At 42.1% G+C, this 19897-nt stretch overlaps 1 protein-coding gene across 2 annotated transcripts in view; it reads left to right on the top strand.

The window, feature by feature from the left end:
• scfd2 (sec1 family domain containing 2) overlaps window positions 1–19897 on the top strand; it is a 121155-nt gene that overhangs the window by 92064 nt on the left and 9194 nt on the right. Inside the window, exons 6-8 of one of the 2 annotated variants that reach the window (XM_028588186.1) lie at window positions 5675–5820; window positions 11885–12019; window positions 18417–18536. In XM_028588186.1, coding sequence (XP_028443987.1) covers window positions 5675–5820; window positions 11885–12019; window positions 18417–18536 — 401 coding nt within the window. Of the gene's footprint in view, window positions 1–5674; window positions 5821–7521; window positions 7747–11884; window positions 12020–18416; window positions 18537–19897 lie in introns of those variants that run through there. The other variant, XM_028588188.1, reaches the window with a different exon arrangement.

The following is a 19897-nucleotide window of genomic DNA, read 5'->3' as shown; positions in this document are numbered from 1 at the left end:
TTCTGTCCTTGTAGACTCGGTTTGACAGAAAATTTTAGTGGTTTTGAAACCGAGACTTTTTGAAACTGCGGTATACCTTGAAACCAGTAACCGGCCAATGCCTAGTGGCCATGTGCGGCTGGCTCCAAAAGGGAGTCAATCCCCATAGACCCCAATGTTTAAATGCCCAACTTTACAGCAGAATAAAACATGTTTACAGCCTGGTACAATAAACGCCTTTGGGGCCCTATTTTAAGGATCTAAGCGCACGACGTGAAGCGCCTGGCGCCGGTGTGTTTAGGGCGTGTCCAAATCCACTTTTGCTAGTTTGACGCCGGGCGCCTGGTTCTAAACGGTTGTCCTTAGTGTCTTCATTAATCAGAGGTGTGTTTTGGGCGTAACATGCAATCAACCAATCAGAGATCATCTCCCATTCCCTTTAAAAGCCAGGCGCGTTTGGACCTTGGAGCATTGCTGTTATGATGGAGGATTTGCACCGTAATATTTTTATTTGTAATCTTCTGCATGTGTGTGTGTGTGCTGGGCGTCCCTGTGTGTCTAACAAGCATAGCACGAGCCTAGGAGCATTTTACTAATTATCTGTTAAAATATCGATGAAATGCTGCGCTGTTGACTTTAGACCAGGTTTTTTGTTGGTCAATGGCACGATCACTTCCCGCTGCCTCAAGATAGCAATATGCCCAGAATGCACCTGAACACACCTCCCTGTAAGACCAGCACGGCCATGGACCCACAGATGGGCGCAGGTGCATTGGTTATTTAAACGACGCGGGCGCTGGAAGGGAAACTGACAACTGCGTCGGTCTTAAACTAGCAGAGACACTTGTGTCGGGCTTTGGGCTGTGCTGCGCCGCACCGGGTGCAAGATAGGTCCCTTGGTCTCTAAAGCTAAGTTTAGCCTTCATGACAACTGGATTAGCGTCCGCCAAGATGGCGTAAGCCGAAGCCACCGGGAGCCGCCCACTTTGAGCTACATTTCGGCTCTTCAGAAACCTATGGATGACATCACAGAGACTATGTTAATTTTGTATACAGTCTATGTTTCAAAAGCACATCTTCGGGGTGTTGAAGAAGATGGCACAATTTGAAGGGGAAGACACCCCTTATAAATGTTCTTCTTTACCACCAGCTCTGATAATTTCACTGTAACTGCATGTGGCTGTTAGGACAATTTTACACCTAATGTTAGCATATTACCTAGTTTAAATGCATGCAAATTGCACAGAGAAGCTGTTTGCTTGGCAGTGCAGTAAGGGGTGCATTTCAACCTTTGCTGGTGCTTTGAAAATTTTTCTTTTTCTTTTCGTCTTATCTGTGCAGCTTAGGGGCCGCAAAACCATGCAATCTTTTGGGGAATTTTTGTGATTCGCCCTCCAGTATCTACCAAATGTGTATTAATCCAAGGTTGAAAATAGTTCCCACCAAAGGCACCACTCACTCCTGTTTGAGTGGCACTGCTGTTTAAGAAACTATTTAGCCTTTTTTTTAAATGAAAGTATATATTTTTATATATCTTTTTTAATGACGTACATACATTACTACAGTAACGGAGTAACGTATTGTTGGTTTTTATGTTTGGAGTTTGTTAACAATAACAAACTATAGTATGACACAGAAACATACCGAACCTTCTTTGAGGGCAAATTAGCTACACCATATGTCAACCTGAATGTACCATTACTTAAACAGTGAACATGTAGACTGATACTGTCGCAGGTTTTAAATGACAACATTCGGCCTCGTCTTTGAATGCATCACTTCTCTCTCTGCAGCACTTTGTTTTGCTATTTGTTGATTAGGATGAATCCCCATCCAGCTCCTTTCATTAGTGACACATTCCTGTGTGCTGCCTCTGGTTGGTAGCTTCCACCGTTTGAGCATCACAGGTTACACTCCCAGCCTCTTAGTAACTATTGCTCACCTCCGGCTCTGTTAGATCTAATTAGGAAACCCCTCAATCAACCCATTTCCTGCCTTGGCTTTTATTTGGTCTCGTATCAAGAGCAAACTACATTCTCTCTCCCTAATCTCTCTCTCTCTCTCTCTTTTAGCCGCGCACTGCTGAGTCAGTCTTGGAAATTACATTGTCATTTTGTAAACAAGTTGTTGACTATTAAAGTGAGTTTTTTTCGGGGAAGTAGATGTGCATATACGTAGGTGGCATTTAAGCTGCTTGAATGACATGTACTTACCATTTCCCATCACTTTCACAAAAGGTGTAATCATATAAAGACGATAAATTGTGGTCGACTGTCAGACAGTCAGATGGCTGTTAAATAAGCATTTATTATGCTTACTGGATTTGAACAAACCTTGCATGTCTGCGTGAGAGCCATCAGACAGTGTGTGTGGTGTTGTAAATGTGGTGCGGTGCCGTTATGGTGGGTGGCGTGCGTGGCGGTGTCGCGTGAGATGAATTTAGCCACAGGTGTTCAAGCTGGATGTTCCCCAGCACCTGGTGCTGCTCTCGAACAGGATCTGCTGTGCCACGATCAACATCTAAACCACAGATTGCCTCAGCCTGCAACAGCCCTAGAACTGGTCCCGGACCTGCACTGTATGCTTTGGCAACCGGTCAACCAGCTCCAAAATAGCAAAAAACATAAGCACAGATTTACACACCTCCTCCTAGCTAACCCTTATAATGTATCTAGCCAGTGCACTCCTGCCACAAACACATAGAATATACACCCAACCTGAGCAGTAGGTGTCAACACGTGGTTACTGCTAGATCATGTCACAAAATTTACATCATATTTGCATGTTGTATTTTCCCATTTTCTTGTATCATAGGGTTCTTAAGCAGTATAAATGCTCAGAGACAAACATCAGTTGTAGTTTGTTTTGTAGGATGCCTTTCTCCTCTGCGGGTGTCTGGAAAGATAAGACCCACATCTGACTGAGTCTTCACGCTCCGCTCCGTCAAATAGCCCTGTTGTTATTCCTAAGAGTTTACCTCACAGCCAGGGCAGCGCAGCAGAGCCAACCGCCGGGCCAGACACTTTACATTCCCCAAGACAGAAACTCAAAAACAAAGATTTGCCGTGGTAAATTTGATATAGTCTACATGGGAAGGAAAAGGAACTAACGGAGAACAAATCCAAGGAGATTAAAGCCTGACAAAGTCAAGCTGTTCAGTCGACGTTATCTAAATGTGCTGACATTGATATATTCAACATATACAATGTGCCAAATAAAATGAAGCAAAGTATCCATGCAAGTCAGATTTCAGCCTTGTAAGAGTTATTAACTTAATCGATGTACAGTTTGTTACAGGCAGTAACAGTCAGTGAATTAAGTGAGAGTTTTACCACGTCATGTTCTGGTTAGAGCTTCCTTTCAACATGTCATGTATTACTCACTTTAATTGTGTCTGTCTGTGCTTTAATTTCAAAGTAGGGCTGTGTGATATGCGAGCTCATACGTTATATCATCTTGACCTAAGAGCTTTAAATGAGTTTCCAGGGTTTGATTCTAACCCTAAGTCTTTGAAGTCGAGCCTAATTAGTCCAATCAAAGTTGTAGTGCCTGGCAGTTCTAGCTACCTTTTTTACTTAGAGCAAGGCAGTGTTAACTGAGCAATGGAAATGTCCCCGTTTGTTAGTATGTGCTATGTTCTAAAGTTTATTCCATTTCTTCCTGCATTTAGTTTTTTTTTGTCATTTGTATCATAGTCTGGCTACTCCACATAGCATTCAGGGATGGGAGGAAAACATAGGCTTGGAAGGAACTTGTTTTGGTGGAACATGTGTACGTTTAAAAGTTGTTTTAGTTGTGCAACAGAAAACTCAGATTGGACAGATAGTCTAGCTAGCTGTCTGGATTTACCCTGCAGAGATCTGAGGAGCAGTTTAACCATAGTCCTCACAAATCCACCAGAGTTTAAAATTCCAACACAAAGGAAGCCCAAGGCAATGGATATCCGGCCTAAATGAATGAAATCCGGCAGACGGAGCAATCCTGGAAGTGGAACGTCAAGGATATAGACTATTTGTATGATTACATCTTTGCACTATTGCTGTTTTTAGCCGTGCTAGTAGCGTGGCTCTAGGGATGGTGTCTGTCTGTTGCTCGGTCCACTACTTTGGTTCAGACTGAAATATCTATGGATGGATGGATTGCCCTGACATTTGGTACAGCCATTCATGATCCCCAGAGGATGAATCCTACTGACTTTCATGATCCACTGGCTTTTCCTGTAGCGCCACCATGAGGTTGAGATTTTGTCCAATACAATTGTTTATGACCAGGTACCTGCAAAACTAATAACATTTCACCCTCGGCTGTACTTTGTGTTTAATGCAAATTAGCTCAATGTTAGCATGCCAACATGCTAAACTAGGATGGTGAACATGGTAAAAAGTATACCTGACAAACATTAGCGTGTTAGCCTTGCCATTGTGAGCGTGTTAGTATGATGACATTAGCATTTAGCTCAAAGCATTACTGTTCCTAAACATAGCGTCAATGAGCCAGTAGCATGGCTGTAGACTCGTAGTCTTGTTGCATTATTTCATGTTACCCCGGTAAACTGTAAGTTGTGTGATGTTGTGCTTGACCTATATCGTGTTTTATTGTTTTATGTCTTGCTCTCAGCTAATTTTGTTGCAGGTCATCAAAATGTACCAGTTGTGTTTACTATGGTGCATGGTCCCTTACAAATGAATCCGCATATAGGCCAGTGTATAGAAGGATTTTTATATCACATAGTGGACCAACAGAGACTGAGAGGAGGACACATTAAGTTGCTTCTGTAGTTTTAATCTTCTTATCCCAGCACCAACTTCAAAGCCTCTGACTGGGAGGAAGTGGGAGCTTAAAGTCCCAGTCAGTGAACAGTCTGCCATAGGCTGGGAATTATTCTTTTAAAATCCATATATGCTACATTGCTTTGTAAAAAACCCCATCTGACGTAAATATGCTGATTTGCAGCACTGATGGTGGAGTGAGTCATCATCCTTGTCCTTTGTTTTGAGCCTTTCAGAGTTAGCTATGCTGTTTGGGTTTATTCAGGTTTCTATTTATTCTATAACACAGCTGACCTTCCTGTTAACAGAAGGCAGCTACATTCCTGAGCAGCGCCAGAGGGAAGCGCAGGTGCCAGTCTGCAGACCTACTTTGCCAACAGCGCTGTAAACAGCCTGCTTGGCTACTATCCTTCTATCTCTTTTCACAGTCTCTCTGTCCTCTCTCACTCTGTCCTCTGTTCACTTCACTCTCTGTTTTCTCATTTTATCTCATGCTATGAGGGTTAGGGTTAGCTTGGGTAAGTTGGGTTTATTTCGCAGCAGGCCCTTGCTTCCCTACGCACTTCTTTAGAAAGGAGGGAACATTAGCTTTTGATTAGACGGCAGTGTTTTCTGCTTGAATAAAGGAGCTCTTGTCCTCTCGCTGCCATGCGTTTACCTTGATAATTGGTTCCAGCGCACACCCAGCTGGGAAAATTACCAGCAAAAAGCAAGATGTTACATCTTGCAGGCCTTTTTTTTTTTTTTTTTTGCAGATGCAATTGTTTTTCTGCATGTTTAGCTTTCATCTGATTTTATGTGAATCTGGTGTACAACCTGTCTTACAAATGCAAACAACATTTTCCTCTGTTGTCACACTCTTGACATTATATGATTCAGTTTTTTATTTTTTTTCATTCAGTAAATAAGTGTGTTTGTGTTGTCAGGTTGTGCGAACCAAGAGGAGCTGACCACAGAGCGAGCCCATGCCACGGTGGAGGGGATGTTCAAGACCCTCCGAGGTTTGAGCCACACCAGAGACCACCTCAAGCAGCTGCGCTCGGTCTACACCCCCAGCGATGGAGTTCATCAGGTCTTAGACACACAAACACAGACTGGCAACATCAGAACACAAACCACTAGGGCCGGGACGATATGCTTTTGTCCCGATTAGAATCTTTTATGATACAGGGGTGCCGATTCGTTTTGTATTGCGATTTTCATTTATTGCGGCTCTAGAAGTATTGTGATTCGATAGTATTGAGTATTGCAATTTTCTTTGCATTCTTTAACCAAAACAAAGAGAGACAATATATCATGAGAATTCCTAAAAACTAAGTGTTTTCTAAAAAGAATGCACATCACATGTCAGTCAGTCTGACATTTATTTTATTTGTAAAGTAGTACATAGTCTTGATTTTAAAAATCGGCACAAAATGAATCATGATACATACAATTTTTTATTTATTTTTTTTTCACCCCTACACACCACACACTTTGTGTTTGTGTTTGCGTCTGTTCTGTGATCTTTTCAGTCAAGGCAGTCACACGCACATCAACTGCAATCCACCATCGCAGCTCCAACAATATATCTACATTCCCCAGCAGTCCTAAGAAAGGCAGAGTAATTAGTTATCATTGTTCCTTACACACAACTGGTTTCCCTTGTGTTTTATTTACCCTTTTTTTGCACTCTTGCTGTGGCAGTAGCACAGGCACAGACTTAGCAGAGCATCCCTGACCCCTTTATCGCTTTTGTCCGACTCCAGCTTGCGTCACAGGGGCATACAGCGCAGAGAGGGAGTTCACCGTGAGAGCCTCTTCATAAAGCGACTCTTTTCTTGGAGCTTATGTAACTAAGAAAGGCGTCCGTGTGCATCTGGAATCTATGTCCACATTCAGTGCTCCTACCTTTTCTTCAGGATAGTCAACAGTTGAGCTTCACCACCGCTGTCCTTCACTCTGATTGGGTAGCTTTTTAAAAGAATTATGCTGTATGTCAGGAGCGTAAAGGTTAGTCGATGAAAGTTCAAGACACTTGACTCTTTCTTTAGAGGTCTTAAATTTACAAACAAAAGCTTTACAACGGCAGGGACTTCTATGTCCTTCTCTTTTTGTCTTTTATTGTCTCTGGAGCCTCGTTTAAATGATCTGGCTGGAGGCCACACGTTACATTTTGTTTTCAGCAATATACAAACCGTGCTTAAAGGAAAAGTACATCTTTCTGTTTGTACACTAAATATGAAGCTATACAGCTAGCAGCTGGCTAACCTAGCTTAGCTCAAAGATTGGGAGCAGTAACTTACTACAGCCTCTGCTAGTTGCCAGGCAACTGATCCCAACCAAGAAATAGTCCGGCACATAACCAACTGAAAAATGTTTTTTTTTTTTTTTTTTTGTGCAAAGCTAATTGGCTGCTGGCAGTAGCTTCATACATGAATGCAGACATGAGGGTGGTATCAATCTTCTCCATTAACTCTCAGCAGGAAAGAGAAGAAGTGTGTCTCCCAAAATGTCAAACTATTTCCACGCAGCTATGAGAACATACTAAATGCAGTCTAGGTACATTGAAATTAATTTCCTGTTCAGCCTCAAAAGAAAAAGCCAAATCTGAGTGTTTTTTCTCTCTAATCGTCAGAAGGTTGTAGTGCTGAATCTCATTACTCCATCTCATTGGAGCTTAATGACCAAGCAAAACACCATGCCATCTTTGTCAAACTGATTATCTGTGACTGTGTGTGTGTGTGTGTGTGTGTGTGTGTGTGTGTGTGTGTGTGTGTGTGTGTGTGTGCAGCATTGTGTTTCTGTTGGGACAGAACTGTCTGTCCCTGTTCCTGCTGGATTTCATATAAAAGGAGAACAGCGTGATATCTGCCAGCTACTGAGAAACATCAGAAATCCATCAGCCTCTCTCAGCACTCATCCTCTCCACCAATAAAGCCAATACCTTTTGGTCAAGATGTCTTCCTCTCATTAAAGATTTCCCCCAGAGTACAGAGCTCTCCTTCTCTGGGTTAAGACTTAGGTGAGAGGTTTTGACATGGGTCTTTACTGTATGCTGATTTTATTTTTCACAAAGCCTGAAAATGACATATCAGCGGCGGGTCGATCATTTTACATTCCCAGCTGTTTATTTAAATGCAGCATTACATTTACTACAGCAAATGGATGCAGTGAAATTGATGAAAACATCACAGTTTCTCCGATGATTTTGTTTATCCCAGTCATAATTAATCAGACCAGCAGACAGCAGCACTCGTATGCCTTTACCGTCAAGTGTAAACCTGTTGCTGGGAGTAAATGAACACTGTAGAATTTCCTGCACTTATGACAACCTACCAAAGGGAAGGTGCATAGGCACGTCAGAGGAAGCTGTGAGGTATTGACTGTGTCAAATTGATTATGTCTATAGTAAACATTCTCTCTTATGGCTTCAACCTTTCAGCCTTTACCAACTCAGTTGTACGTGAGTACTGTGTGGGTCAGTTCACCCAAATTGAAGAAAAAAAAAACATTTTCATTTATACAGTATTTATAGATAGATTTGCATCCATCAGCGTCCATGTTGAACTCAGTCGGCTTAAACAAATCAACCTTTTTGGAGAAAATCAAGAACATAATGATCTGAACTGATGAACCAAAAACCATTCAACAGTCCACAAACAAGACTTTTTTTTTTTTCTTCAATCCTTTAAAGGAATAATTCAACTTTTTTTTTTTCCCCGGGCCAGTGACATCCCTGGAGCCTTGTCGTCACCGTGAGGTTGCCAGACAACCAGCAGAAACTCCAAGAAGTCATTGGGCCCTGATAAGAAATGGTCCAGCCCATAAACTCCTGTGAAACCACAAATTGTACACCCATTGTATCGGCCTCGGTCTTTGTATGGAATAAACAAGCGAGATGGGACATTTTAATTACTGAGCTTTCGGAGGGCACATGCTGTACTCTTTCTTAAATGAGATGTGTAGTACAACTTTGTATTGTGATTTTGACAACAAACACATTCCAGTCCCTTCTGTTCTTTGCTCTGAGTGTGTTTGATGTTGTCACTGTGTTGTTTTGGAACATTAATTTGTTCATCCACCTCTATGCAAAAAAATATTTGTGGGAAAACTGATACTCACGTGTGCGTGTGCATATGCGTGTGTGTGTGTGTGTGTGTGTGTGTGTGTGTGTGTGTGTGTGTGCGCCTGTTTGTCTGTGTGTTTAGATGACTATTTAAGCACTGGCATTATCATATGACTAATTATAATATTTTTTTTCATCGTGTGGGTGCCTGCGGTGGGGAAATGGGATTGCTTTTAGCTTTTTAGGATAGCGGATGAAAATGGAGCGTGTGCTGTGCGTGACTGTGGGCCGGATTGGTTGTTTGTGGCTGCAACGCTGTTGGTTGTGTCTGTGCGTGCGTGAGCCTGTTATTTAATCGGAGGTGAATCATTAATGTGTTTACTCCCAGCTTTATTTGTGCAGGCTGACCCATGCATTAAAGTCATGTTGGTAGAAGTAAACCTTGGACAGCAGGGCAGGATTTTCCCCAGGCCTAATTTGGCTGCTCCTCAGGGACTGGATGAGTGGGAGTTGAGAATGATGCATATGGATACTCTTTATTGAGGTGAGAGGATGCCTGTTTGTGTGTGTGTGTGTGTGTGTGTGTGTGTGTGTGTGTGTGTGTGTGTGTGTGTGTGTGTGTGTGTGTGTGTGTGTGTGTGTGTGTGTGTGTGTGTGTGTGTGTGTGTGCGTGCGTGTGCGTGCGTGTGCGTGTGTGTAATGCTTAAATCAACAGTTTGGTCGATGGAGTCTTTGCTGAGTGTCCAGATGTTCCAACAACATCCAGAGGATAAGTTGTGTTCCATCCCTCGCTCACATTTTGACATATAGCCTTGATGTGTCACTAACTCTGGCCTCATATAAAATAAGAAATGTAATCCAGTGTTCCAGGACTGGAAAATAATTCCGATGCTCTATTTTAAGACTTCTGCTATCCAGAGTACTCAAATAAAGCTCTGCCAAGGCTTATCTAGGTCTTTATTGTTCTCTGATACAGCAAACTTCTCTCCCATGAAAAAAAAATAAAAATCTGCTAGCTTTGAGGCCTATAAATGGTGCATTCTGTCCTGGGTAGTTGGGCAGAAAAAGCTGAGTCATTGTCACTTTTTTTTTCAACTTTTAAGAATATCAAAAGCTATTTGTGAGGCTTTAGTTGAGGTTTTGCAGTTCAGCTCCTTCAAGGACATTAAGATTTTACTGAAACCCCTGCTGGCTTCTCACTGTCAAAATGACTGGGGGAAGTAATGAAGTGTTGCACGTGATCGCTAGGCAGCTCATAACTATGGAAAAGTGAGCCAGGTGCTGTTGACTGTTTTTGGAGAGGCAGGTTATGTCATATGATGGTGTCAATATGTTCATGTTCATAAGAAAACTATGATTGTTTTTCATCAGCTCGTACACTCTCAGCTTAATCCAAAGTAAACTAAAGTATGGCTGACCTTTAGCATTAAGATGTGTTTTTCTCAAACGGCAATCCGGTCTTATCCTCCTCTATTGCTAGGAAAACAGGACTACAGCCATGCTAGCAGCTCTGTGAGGGTGTACCACATGCTAACATGCTCACAATGACTATACTTACATGATCACCATCTCAGTTTAGCGTGCTAACATGCTAACATGTCCTACTGGGGTCAGCCCTATGTTCCCACATCCCAATGGTCGCACAGCCGTATGTTCCCACATGTCTAGGACATTTTCAAAATGAGGTCTTGTATTCCTACATTTCCCTTCAAGGGTTAGGGTTAGGGTGAGTTAGGGTTTAGGCAAACATAGGGCCTAATTTTGGAAAAAATCTTTGAAATGTGGAAACATAGGGCTGTGGGAACAAAGGCACACTCCCGTGTTACTTAGCACAAAACAAGTACAAGGAAAACGTTACTGTCTTTCAAGACTTTATACATAAGGGGTGCAAAGCCTTTACTCCTAGCTCAATGTGCAAATAAAGCATGGTTAAAAACATACAAAACAACATGCATGTCTTAGAACAGACACACTTGCTTATAATAATAATAATAATAATAATAATAATAATAATAATAAATTGAATTTATATAGCGCTTTTCAAAGACTCAAAGTCGCTTTACAGTAGTTTGTTAGTCTCGCATTGCCAGACCTCTCAGCACTGTGGAGGAAGGTCTGGCTACACCACACATTCATAGGAGAAAAAAAAAATGTTCTGGGTTGTTTGCATTTATTAAAACCAATTACATATCATCTTGGACAGTGCTTAGATCCCAACGCAGCAGCGGTGGCTTTGCAAAATCCACAGCAATCCCACCAATCAGTCCCAAAACGTTACAGTTAGAGAGGAAACGCCGTAAATGTATTCTTTGTAAATCTTTACCATCATTCCCCGTAAGAACCAATCAGGCCGGCCTTGTTGTTGCACAATCCATATTTTCTTCAAAACTTGCCATTTTCAGTGTGTAGCTCGCTAGCTCAAAGTTTGTTTTTGTTTCCCGAAGCGAACAGAGTTTGAGAACGGCAACACACAGATTGGGAAAGTGAGGGACATCCGGCGTGTGAGCCACGCGGAAATGTACTTTCGTTGATCCAGACTAGTAGTTGGTAGAACACAAAGAACGGCTGACAGATGACAAGATTGTTTTTCAATGGAAATGATCTAGAATTCCATTTGGCTATCATGTAGTATAATGATTATAACCTAATGGTGGTTTTGGATAGTTGTGTTGGTACCATTGAGAAAAAGGTGTTTTCTGAAAAGACTTTTTAAAACTTGCAGACCAAAGTGCTGTTTTAAGCCACATCTGACAGTGCAGGATTTGTTCCCCCTTATTGCAGCAGTGTGTAGGCTCCTCTTTTGGAAGTGACTCATAAGTTCGCCACCTGTTTGGTCAACCACAGCTGTTTATAACTCCTCTGTCGCTCACACCCACGGCCAGCCACGCAAACATGCAGAGGCTAATGGAAGGGCCAACTGCTCTTCAATCACATTATATCCTACGCAGATTGTTTACTGTAGAATATCACACTTGACACATCTATATTTAAAAAAAAAAGAATGAAACATTGTCATCATTCAGGGTCTTTTTGGGGTGTTACCTAACCTAACACTCCATGTTTAAATGTGTTGTTTGGTGTTTTGCAGGCGACCTATCGTCCTTTCCTGCGACAGATCCTGGAGGAAGTCTTCCACCCTGAAAGACTTGAATGTCCCGACATCGAGCACATGTCTGGAGGCCTCACGGACCTGCTCAAGACCGGCTTCAGCATGTTCATGAAGGTCAGACCTTGCTCATAACTCACACACACACACACACACACACACACACTTGTATGTATGTAATGGGGTCAGCTCTTTCACATCCTCTTCATCGTTCCTTTGCCCAACCCACTGTTGACAACAAAGTGCCTTCTTCCATTGATTGAACTTGACCTGATTTGACAATTTGCTGAGTAAGCTTCTCTCATGTCTGCACATATACAGCGTTTACCCTCGTAGTCCAATTAAACCATCAGAAGCAGCACTATGTGACGTGTATTTACCCACCACTTTTATTCTTCTGAACCACAATGTCTACTCTTAGACACAGAGATGTTTGACATGGCCAACAGATCAACCAGTCAGTCTGTTTTATAATCATCACTGCACACACATCTGCAGAACTTTTCATGTATTAGGCCAGCTTCACACTGCCTGCGTGGCGTGAGCGTGTCAGCTGCGTGGCGTGTCCGTTTTTATTTTGGCTCCCACGTTAACAGGTTAGAGCGTGCACACGCATGCTAGAAATAGAACCAACGCTTATTTTTCACGCAACACACAAGCGTGTTGGAAGCGTTTCCAGGCAAAATAGAATACAAAAAAGATGGTTATATGTCATTTTGACACAAATACATATCTGTTTGAAAGTCTCTAGGTTTTGACATAAATGCAGATATAAATGTAATTTAAAAAAATAATAATAAACAATTATCAATTTTCAAATATTGCACCTGTCAATACAGAACAAAATATTCTGGACCCTATTTTGCCGTCAATACTGCCGACGTTGACTTGGCTGTAATCAAATCCATATATATTCATGTTTAACATGAAGTATACAAGCTATTATTTCATTTTATCAATGGGAAACAGACAAGGCTAGCAGCAGCAGCGCCGCGTCAGACACGTTTCTGGTGTGTAAAGACATAGAAAAATCCACGCAGCCGCCACGCAGCTGACACACAACAGAAACGCCACGCTCACGCCACCCAGCCAGTGTGAAGCCGGCCTTACAGTTACTGCAGTCAGGAGCTAAAAGAAAAGCACAACATAGGGACCTTTCCTACAAGGATCACACTTTATAGGGCAAACAGCCACGTGTCTCCACGTGGAGTCACCAGCTGCTTCTTTTCATTTCACATTTAGAAAGCAGTTTGCTTCACTCCATGGGCTTAACACCCCCACCATGAATGTTCTTTATAACATGTTGAGTGGTGCCTCCGTTGGTAACGTGTTTAAAGAGGCTTCTCTTGACCCGAGGAATCCAGAGAAAAAAATATAATTGGCCTTTCTGTGTCCTCATGGTTTATGAGTTACCAGCTTAAATGTACAGTGCTTTACAAATGGCTGTATGGGGGCGCTGTTGGTCACTCGTTTGACTATCTCCAGCAGATGCCAGCGGACAGTATGAAGCCATAGAATTCCAGTGTTTTACTATTTTATTTTGATTATAGCGCCACCTATGGGTAAAATGGCATGACATTTTACACACATGTTCAGGGTCCATATCTGCACGTTCGCCAAATTTGGTTGCAATTGTATGTTGCATTGCAGGGACAAGGCGGTGTTTATCAATAGGCCATCCCTTCTGAACTTTGTTGGCCAGTTATATCAGTAAAAACAAATTGCGCACACAATGCGTTTGGGGTGGTGTTTTGTGAAGATTGGATTAAATAAACAGTATAGAATAGGGAGCAAGGACATTTTTTGTTCAAAGTAGCAGAATTTTTTTTTCCACGTCATGTTCACAATCTCACTTACTAATGTCTAAGCATGCTAACATTTGCTAATTGATTTAGATTCAGTTTATCATACAATCTCACATTCGGCACACGAGTCAATTCAGTTTGATTTTCTTATTCATTCATTAATTTGTTTTGTTTTACATACAGTATTATTTTAATTGTAATTATTAATTTAGATATTTCCAAAAGTATAACCACTGTACAAATATGCATTTTGTAGCTCAGTCAATAGGGAATTGGGTTGGAAACCGGAGGGTTGCTGGTTCAAGTCCCCAATACGGACCAAAGTATGGTGGTGGACTGGTAGCTAGAGACATGGAGACCTCCTAGAGTGTGGTCTAGACCTACTCTGACTGTGAAGTATGTCTTGAGATAACTCTTGTTATGAATTGATACTATAAATAAAATTAAATTTAATTTAATTGGGCACTGCCAATGTGCTCTTGGGCACTGAACCTCCAACTGCTTGGGGTGCCTTTCAATGGGCAGCCCCCTCTGACATCTCTTCATTAGTGCATGTATAGATACTGAGCATGTGTGTGTAATTCAGGCCTGTGTGTAATAACAACAGAGTGAAAACATTGGAATTTCCCTTGCAGGATTAATAAAGTATAAATTATTATTATTATTATTATTATTATTATTATTTATTATTATTAAACAGATTTAATGTATTTAAACATTACACCAGGTCACTGCTTCAAAGAGTCACACTAGTTTTGAAGGCCCAATGTAATCCTGAGATGACGCCGGCTCAGAGAGGTCCAGAGAGGAGCACAAGCTTCACTGCAAGAGAAACCAGTAGCGTCGGTGGCCAGACAGTAGTCTGTATCAGTGTTACAATAACAAGAGACACCATCATTTCTTAGTCGTCCATTTTAACCCCAATTTCACCTTCTTTTTTTTTTAAAAGAAAGCAGTTGGATTAGCAGAGGAAACTGCAGTTGGATTAGCAGAGGATAGGAAACTGTTTGCAGGAATTATACAATTTCAACCATTCGTAGTTATTCATTCATTCTTTTACAGTTTTGTTTCTCCATGTTTTGAAAGCATCAGAGGAAGACACAAATACCTGAATGTCTGGTTTTATTAATATTTTGACCGAATGTTTTTTTCCAACAGGCAGTTTGATGTAGTTTTTGGCTTGTAGTAATGTATATCCACCGCAGAGCGGATCAGTATCCACGGTCTGATTATCCCACATGTGGGCCTGCTTAAACTGATGATTACCCATGGGGGGAGGAATTAGACTGGTTGTGTAAGCGTGTCCTGGTTTTACACCATACAGTCTGTTTTACACACATTAAGAAAGTTGGCCCCCGAACCACCAACTCAGACAGACTAAACCTATAAACCTGAACTTGGAGCACTCTATAGGAGCACACCCTTTATGCTATAAAACAACCCAATAAAAGTTCTATTTTTAACAACAGAGCCTTCTGTGTGCTGCACAGTTTGTATCATTAAACACACTGGACCCTGCAGTCTGGATTATGACCCAGTCAGAGCTTGTGCACTGTTGCTTAAACTGTCATCTTAAATTCTCTGTATCCAAATTGTGTGTGTGTGTGTGTGTGTGTGTGTGTGTGTGTGTGTGTGTGTGTGTGTGTGTGTGTGTGTGTGTGTGTGTGTGTGTGTGTGTGTGTGTGTGTGTGTGTGTGTGAGTTTGTGTCTGGGGTCCCAGTTGTATAGGAGATCTGGCTCCTGCTCATTCATAAGTAATTCTTCTGCAGTTCCTACATCTGACCAACAACAGCAGCAACCAAATATAAGTTTTCAAGCCCTAAAGTCACTGGATAGCTCCCATTTATCGAGCACTATTTGCTATTTGCTTACAACGGCTGTTGTTCCATGAGGCCGGCAGCACTTTCTCTCCAGTACGAAGGCATGTTAGCAACAAGAACTCACAGTGTGGGACATTGTTTAGTAATCCCATACTTTAAGAACAATGATGAAATACTTGAAAAGGATTGGGATGTTTGATGTCGGGAAGCTGACCTTCTCTCACTACAGAATGTAATCAACACTGGCAATATGCTTCCAAACATGAAAATCTGTCTGAGGCGCCTAAATCAGCTGTGATATCTCAACGGGTGGGTCCCGATCTTCAAGAGGATGCATGCGGGTGGACTTTTTCAAAGTAACTTTGGAGTGTTGTGAATTTGTGGAGCAGGACTTTTTATTTTGAAGTACTGTTTCCCACCTTCTAGTGAGTAGCCAGTTGAGAGGTGTAACATCAAATTAAGACCTAATTAATGCAATGCGAGACTAATAGATGGGCGTCTCTCGATCGCTCAATAGCAGGGAAGGTCAATGAAAATGGTTTGTGTTCCCAAGCTGAATTACCTTATCCAATCTCTTCCTCTGGAGATTCCCCCTGTCATTTTTAAATGGTTTGACAGGATAACAAAGACATTTATATGGAATGGTAAAAACCCCTTGATACATTTGAATGAATTACAAAGACCAATTGATAGGTTTGATCCTACCAAATATGTTGTATTATTACTATGCTTTTTCACTTAAGGCATCTGGCCCACTGGTCACTTCCTCCTGAGAGAGTCCCACCCTGGTATTGTATTGAGCAAACTGTTCTTGCCCCATTATCGCCCTTACTATGCCTGTCTGTTAAACTGTATGGTGAGGCAAAAACACATCCGATAATGTCTCCCTTAAATGTTGTTTGATCTGGATCCATATCTAAATACTTTATCAAGTGTTCCAGAATCCAAAGTTTTGTATTGGTAGATCTCCCCTTTTTTGGAGGGATTAGTTGGAAAAGGAAATTGTCACACTGGGTCATCTGTATCTTGGTGGCATATTGAAATTCTTTGAGGAAATGGTACAGCAATTTGGAATCCCTAGGTCTCAATTTTTTTTTTGAAATTTGCAACTTCACCATCTGTTGTTGGGGATTTTTGGATCCAGTTCAGCCCCGAAGGCACCGGAATGAGTAGATAAGGTGTTGTTGAAATATGGAAAAGGCCATGAGGCTTCTGGGTATTATTCTATGCTTATGCAGAACCTGGGGAATGGAGCCTGGACAGCCATAAAAAAAGACATGGGAAAGGAATCTGAGTATTACACTGGGTAATGAGAAGTGGGGCAGAATTTGTAGGAATATTAAAACCAAGCCTAGGAGTGGGCTTGTGAAGTGAGAGAGATGGCTAGAGCGGCGGCGTTTGAAAAAAATTCATATTAACGGTTTGCCAGATTGGATGTCTGGACTAGAAAATGGGGAAAGTAGCTGAGCTCTCTGGAGGACTCCTAAGAAGCTAAGAGAGACGTGTATGATGGGCTCATGGGGTTGTCATTTCTACATGTGTTTATTTGGTTTATGGTTTAATGTCTATTTTGTTATTATTTTGTTGAATGGTCTTGAATATTATAGTTACTGTGTCATCTTTTCTTGATTTCTTTGTCTTGGTGGGTGGTGACATGTTCATGTTGCGAATTGTATGTTTTGTATGTTGTTTCAAAAATACAATTTGTTGCTCACAAAAAAAAATCCTGGGTTTGGATCCACTGGCAGGAAAAAAATGGATGTAATCATCTGACTGTGTTTTAAGATGATCTATTAGAATGACCAGAGATCAAATCTGGACCCTGAGGCTAGACCAGTTAGGAACCGCTGGTACAGTGGATGTCTTATTGAAGACAAAAGCAGCTCATAGCCAGCAGCTTGATTTTTTTTTTTAAGAATTTACATTCAAAGCTGTGTCTCTAGGAAGGCCTGTGGATGTATTTTCTCATCAGCATTTTATAGACCAAACAACTAATCGATTTATCAAGAAAATAATCAACAGATCAATTGAATGTGAAAATAATCGTTAGCTGCAGCCCTAATCAGGACAAACAGTAGAATAAAGATTTCTTCTCTTCACTTAAACATTTCACATCTCATCTTTTCACACTTCCATAAGCCCCTCCCTCCCTTTGTCTCCCATGGCGGTACACATGGTAGCTGCAGTGTGTATGTGGATCAAACAAACATGCAGCCAGTGATGTGTCCAACCCACCCCACACATGTTGAATCATCCCTGACATGCTTCAGCCTAGCCTGCTGATGCTTCACGTGTTCAGCCACTCTCTCCTCAGGTCCGCCCCCCCTGCAGCTCTGATTGCTCGGTTAGCATTCACAGGCTGAAGATGTGTCCTAGCTGCCACTCGGCAACCAATAGCACAAAGCCATTATTCTCCTCCGACGGCCAATCAAGGTCAGCAAAATCACCAGACTTCGCCCTGCTGTTCATCTTTAAGTCGCCGTTCATACTGTTTTGTGATGTGCGAGCAAATATTTACATCTGTGAAAGTCTCCTGACACATGATGATGTGGGACATTTGTGTGTGGCTGCATATGTTGAGTGAGAGTGTGTGAGTGTGTGAGTGTGTGTGTGTGTGTGTGTGTGTACACGTGTCAGCCATCATAACACTAGGGTGAGAAGACCTTAATCCATCGATCTTTGTTTTGTACACCCTCATCGGTATTTACCGCAATATCACCCGTGTCCAGCCGAACAGTGACTCAGCGTCGAGACACAGAGAGAGGAAATGATAGTAGAAGTGTTGTGCTGCATCACATACTGTTCTACAGTAGGAAACGGAATCAACACCTCTGGTGGCTTAAAAAAAAAAAAACAGACCAATTATAATGTCCCGTCTCTTAACTCCAGGTGAGTCGTCCACATCCCAGCGACAACCCTCTGCTCTTCCTCTTCCTGGTTGGTGGAGTCACGCCCTCTGAGCTGCGGCTCATCAAAGAGATCGTTAGCACGCACAAACCCGGGACTCAGGTGAGTAGGCAACTGCCAGATGACTAACATGTAGCTCTCTGCATAATCACGCCTGTGTTTTCTACTTGCCAGTTACTTTACGAGTTTCAGCCCCACTAAGTTCTTTTTTTTTGTCTGGGAAGTTCATCTCTGTTTCCTGTGGCATAGAACAAAAACCCAAATATTCAACACGTTTTAGCTCTCAAATGGCGCTTTTCCATCACATGGTACCTGCTCGACTCGCCTCGACTCTACTCACCTTTTTTGGTTTTCCATTATGAAAAAAAAGTCCCTGGTACCTGCTAACAGGTACTTTTTTTAGTACCACCTCAGTCGAGGTTCCAAGTGAGCTGAGGCGATACCAAAAGGTGACGTGAAAGCGACAGACGGGGGTGTCCTGAACACAACCGCCATTTTTAAATAGTTTAGCCAGCTGTGTTTTTTTTTTTTGCTGCCTCCAGCTTCATTTGAAACAAAATGTGTCTTCTGGCTGTGGCGACAACACACCTTCCACGTTCTGTGTGTTGTGTTGCGTTAGGTCACAGCACTTTACTGCGGTGCCGCTATGATGACCAGCCACCCTGAGGCGGTACTAAAATCTGCAATGGAAAACGTACGCACAGTGCGGCGTGGCGAGGCGAGCAGGTACCATGTAATGGAAAAACGCCCAAGTGTCACTTAAGCAGGGCTGGTGACGTCTTTCAAATCTCTGTAAGAGAAAGAAACTAATAACACTTTTACTGAATCTGTGGACGAATTAGTTGTACTTTTGGGGTCCTATCTTGCACCTGACCCAGCCCAAAGCTCGTCGCAAGTGTCTCTGCTAGTTTAAGAGCGACGCAGTTGTCAATTTCCCGTCCAGCGCCCGTGTCGTTTAAATAACAAATGCGCCTGTGCCCAGCTTTGCGCCCATGGGCGTGCTGGTCTTACACGGGAGGGTGTGTTCTGGTGCATTCTGGGCGTATTGCTATCTTGAGGCAGCGGGAAGTGACCAACAAAAACCCGGTAACGCAGCATTTCATTATTTTAATTAGGCTAATAGGCTAACTAGGTGCGTGCACACACACTATGCTTGTTATACACACAGGGAAGCGCAGCAGCACACAAACATGCAAAAGATTAAAAATGAAACTATTGGGCTCCTGGGTAGCTCACCTGGTAGAACGCGTGTCCAGATACAGAGGCTCAGTCCTCAACACAGCGGCCGCTGGTTCGATTCCAGCCTGCGGCATTATAATGCATGTCATTCTGCTTCTCTCTCCCTTTTCATGTCTAAGCTGTCCTGTCACAAATAAAGGCCTAAAGTGCTAAAAGAAATCCTATGAAAAAAAAAAATATATATATATATAGAAGAAAAGGAGAAGAAACTGATCTGCTCAGAT

Source organism: Perca flavescens, chromosome 9 (assembly GCF_004354835.1).
Source record: "Perca flavescens isolate YP-PL-M2 chromosome 9, PFLA_1.0, whole genome shotgun sequence".
Classification (NCBI taxonomy): Eukaryota; Metazoa; Chordata; class Actinopteri; order Perciformes; family Percidae; genus Perca; species Perca flavescens.
The sequence above is the reverse complement of the archived record's forward strand: the minus strand, read 5'-3'. Positions and strand labels throughout refer to the sequence as shown.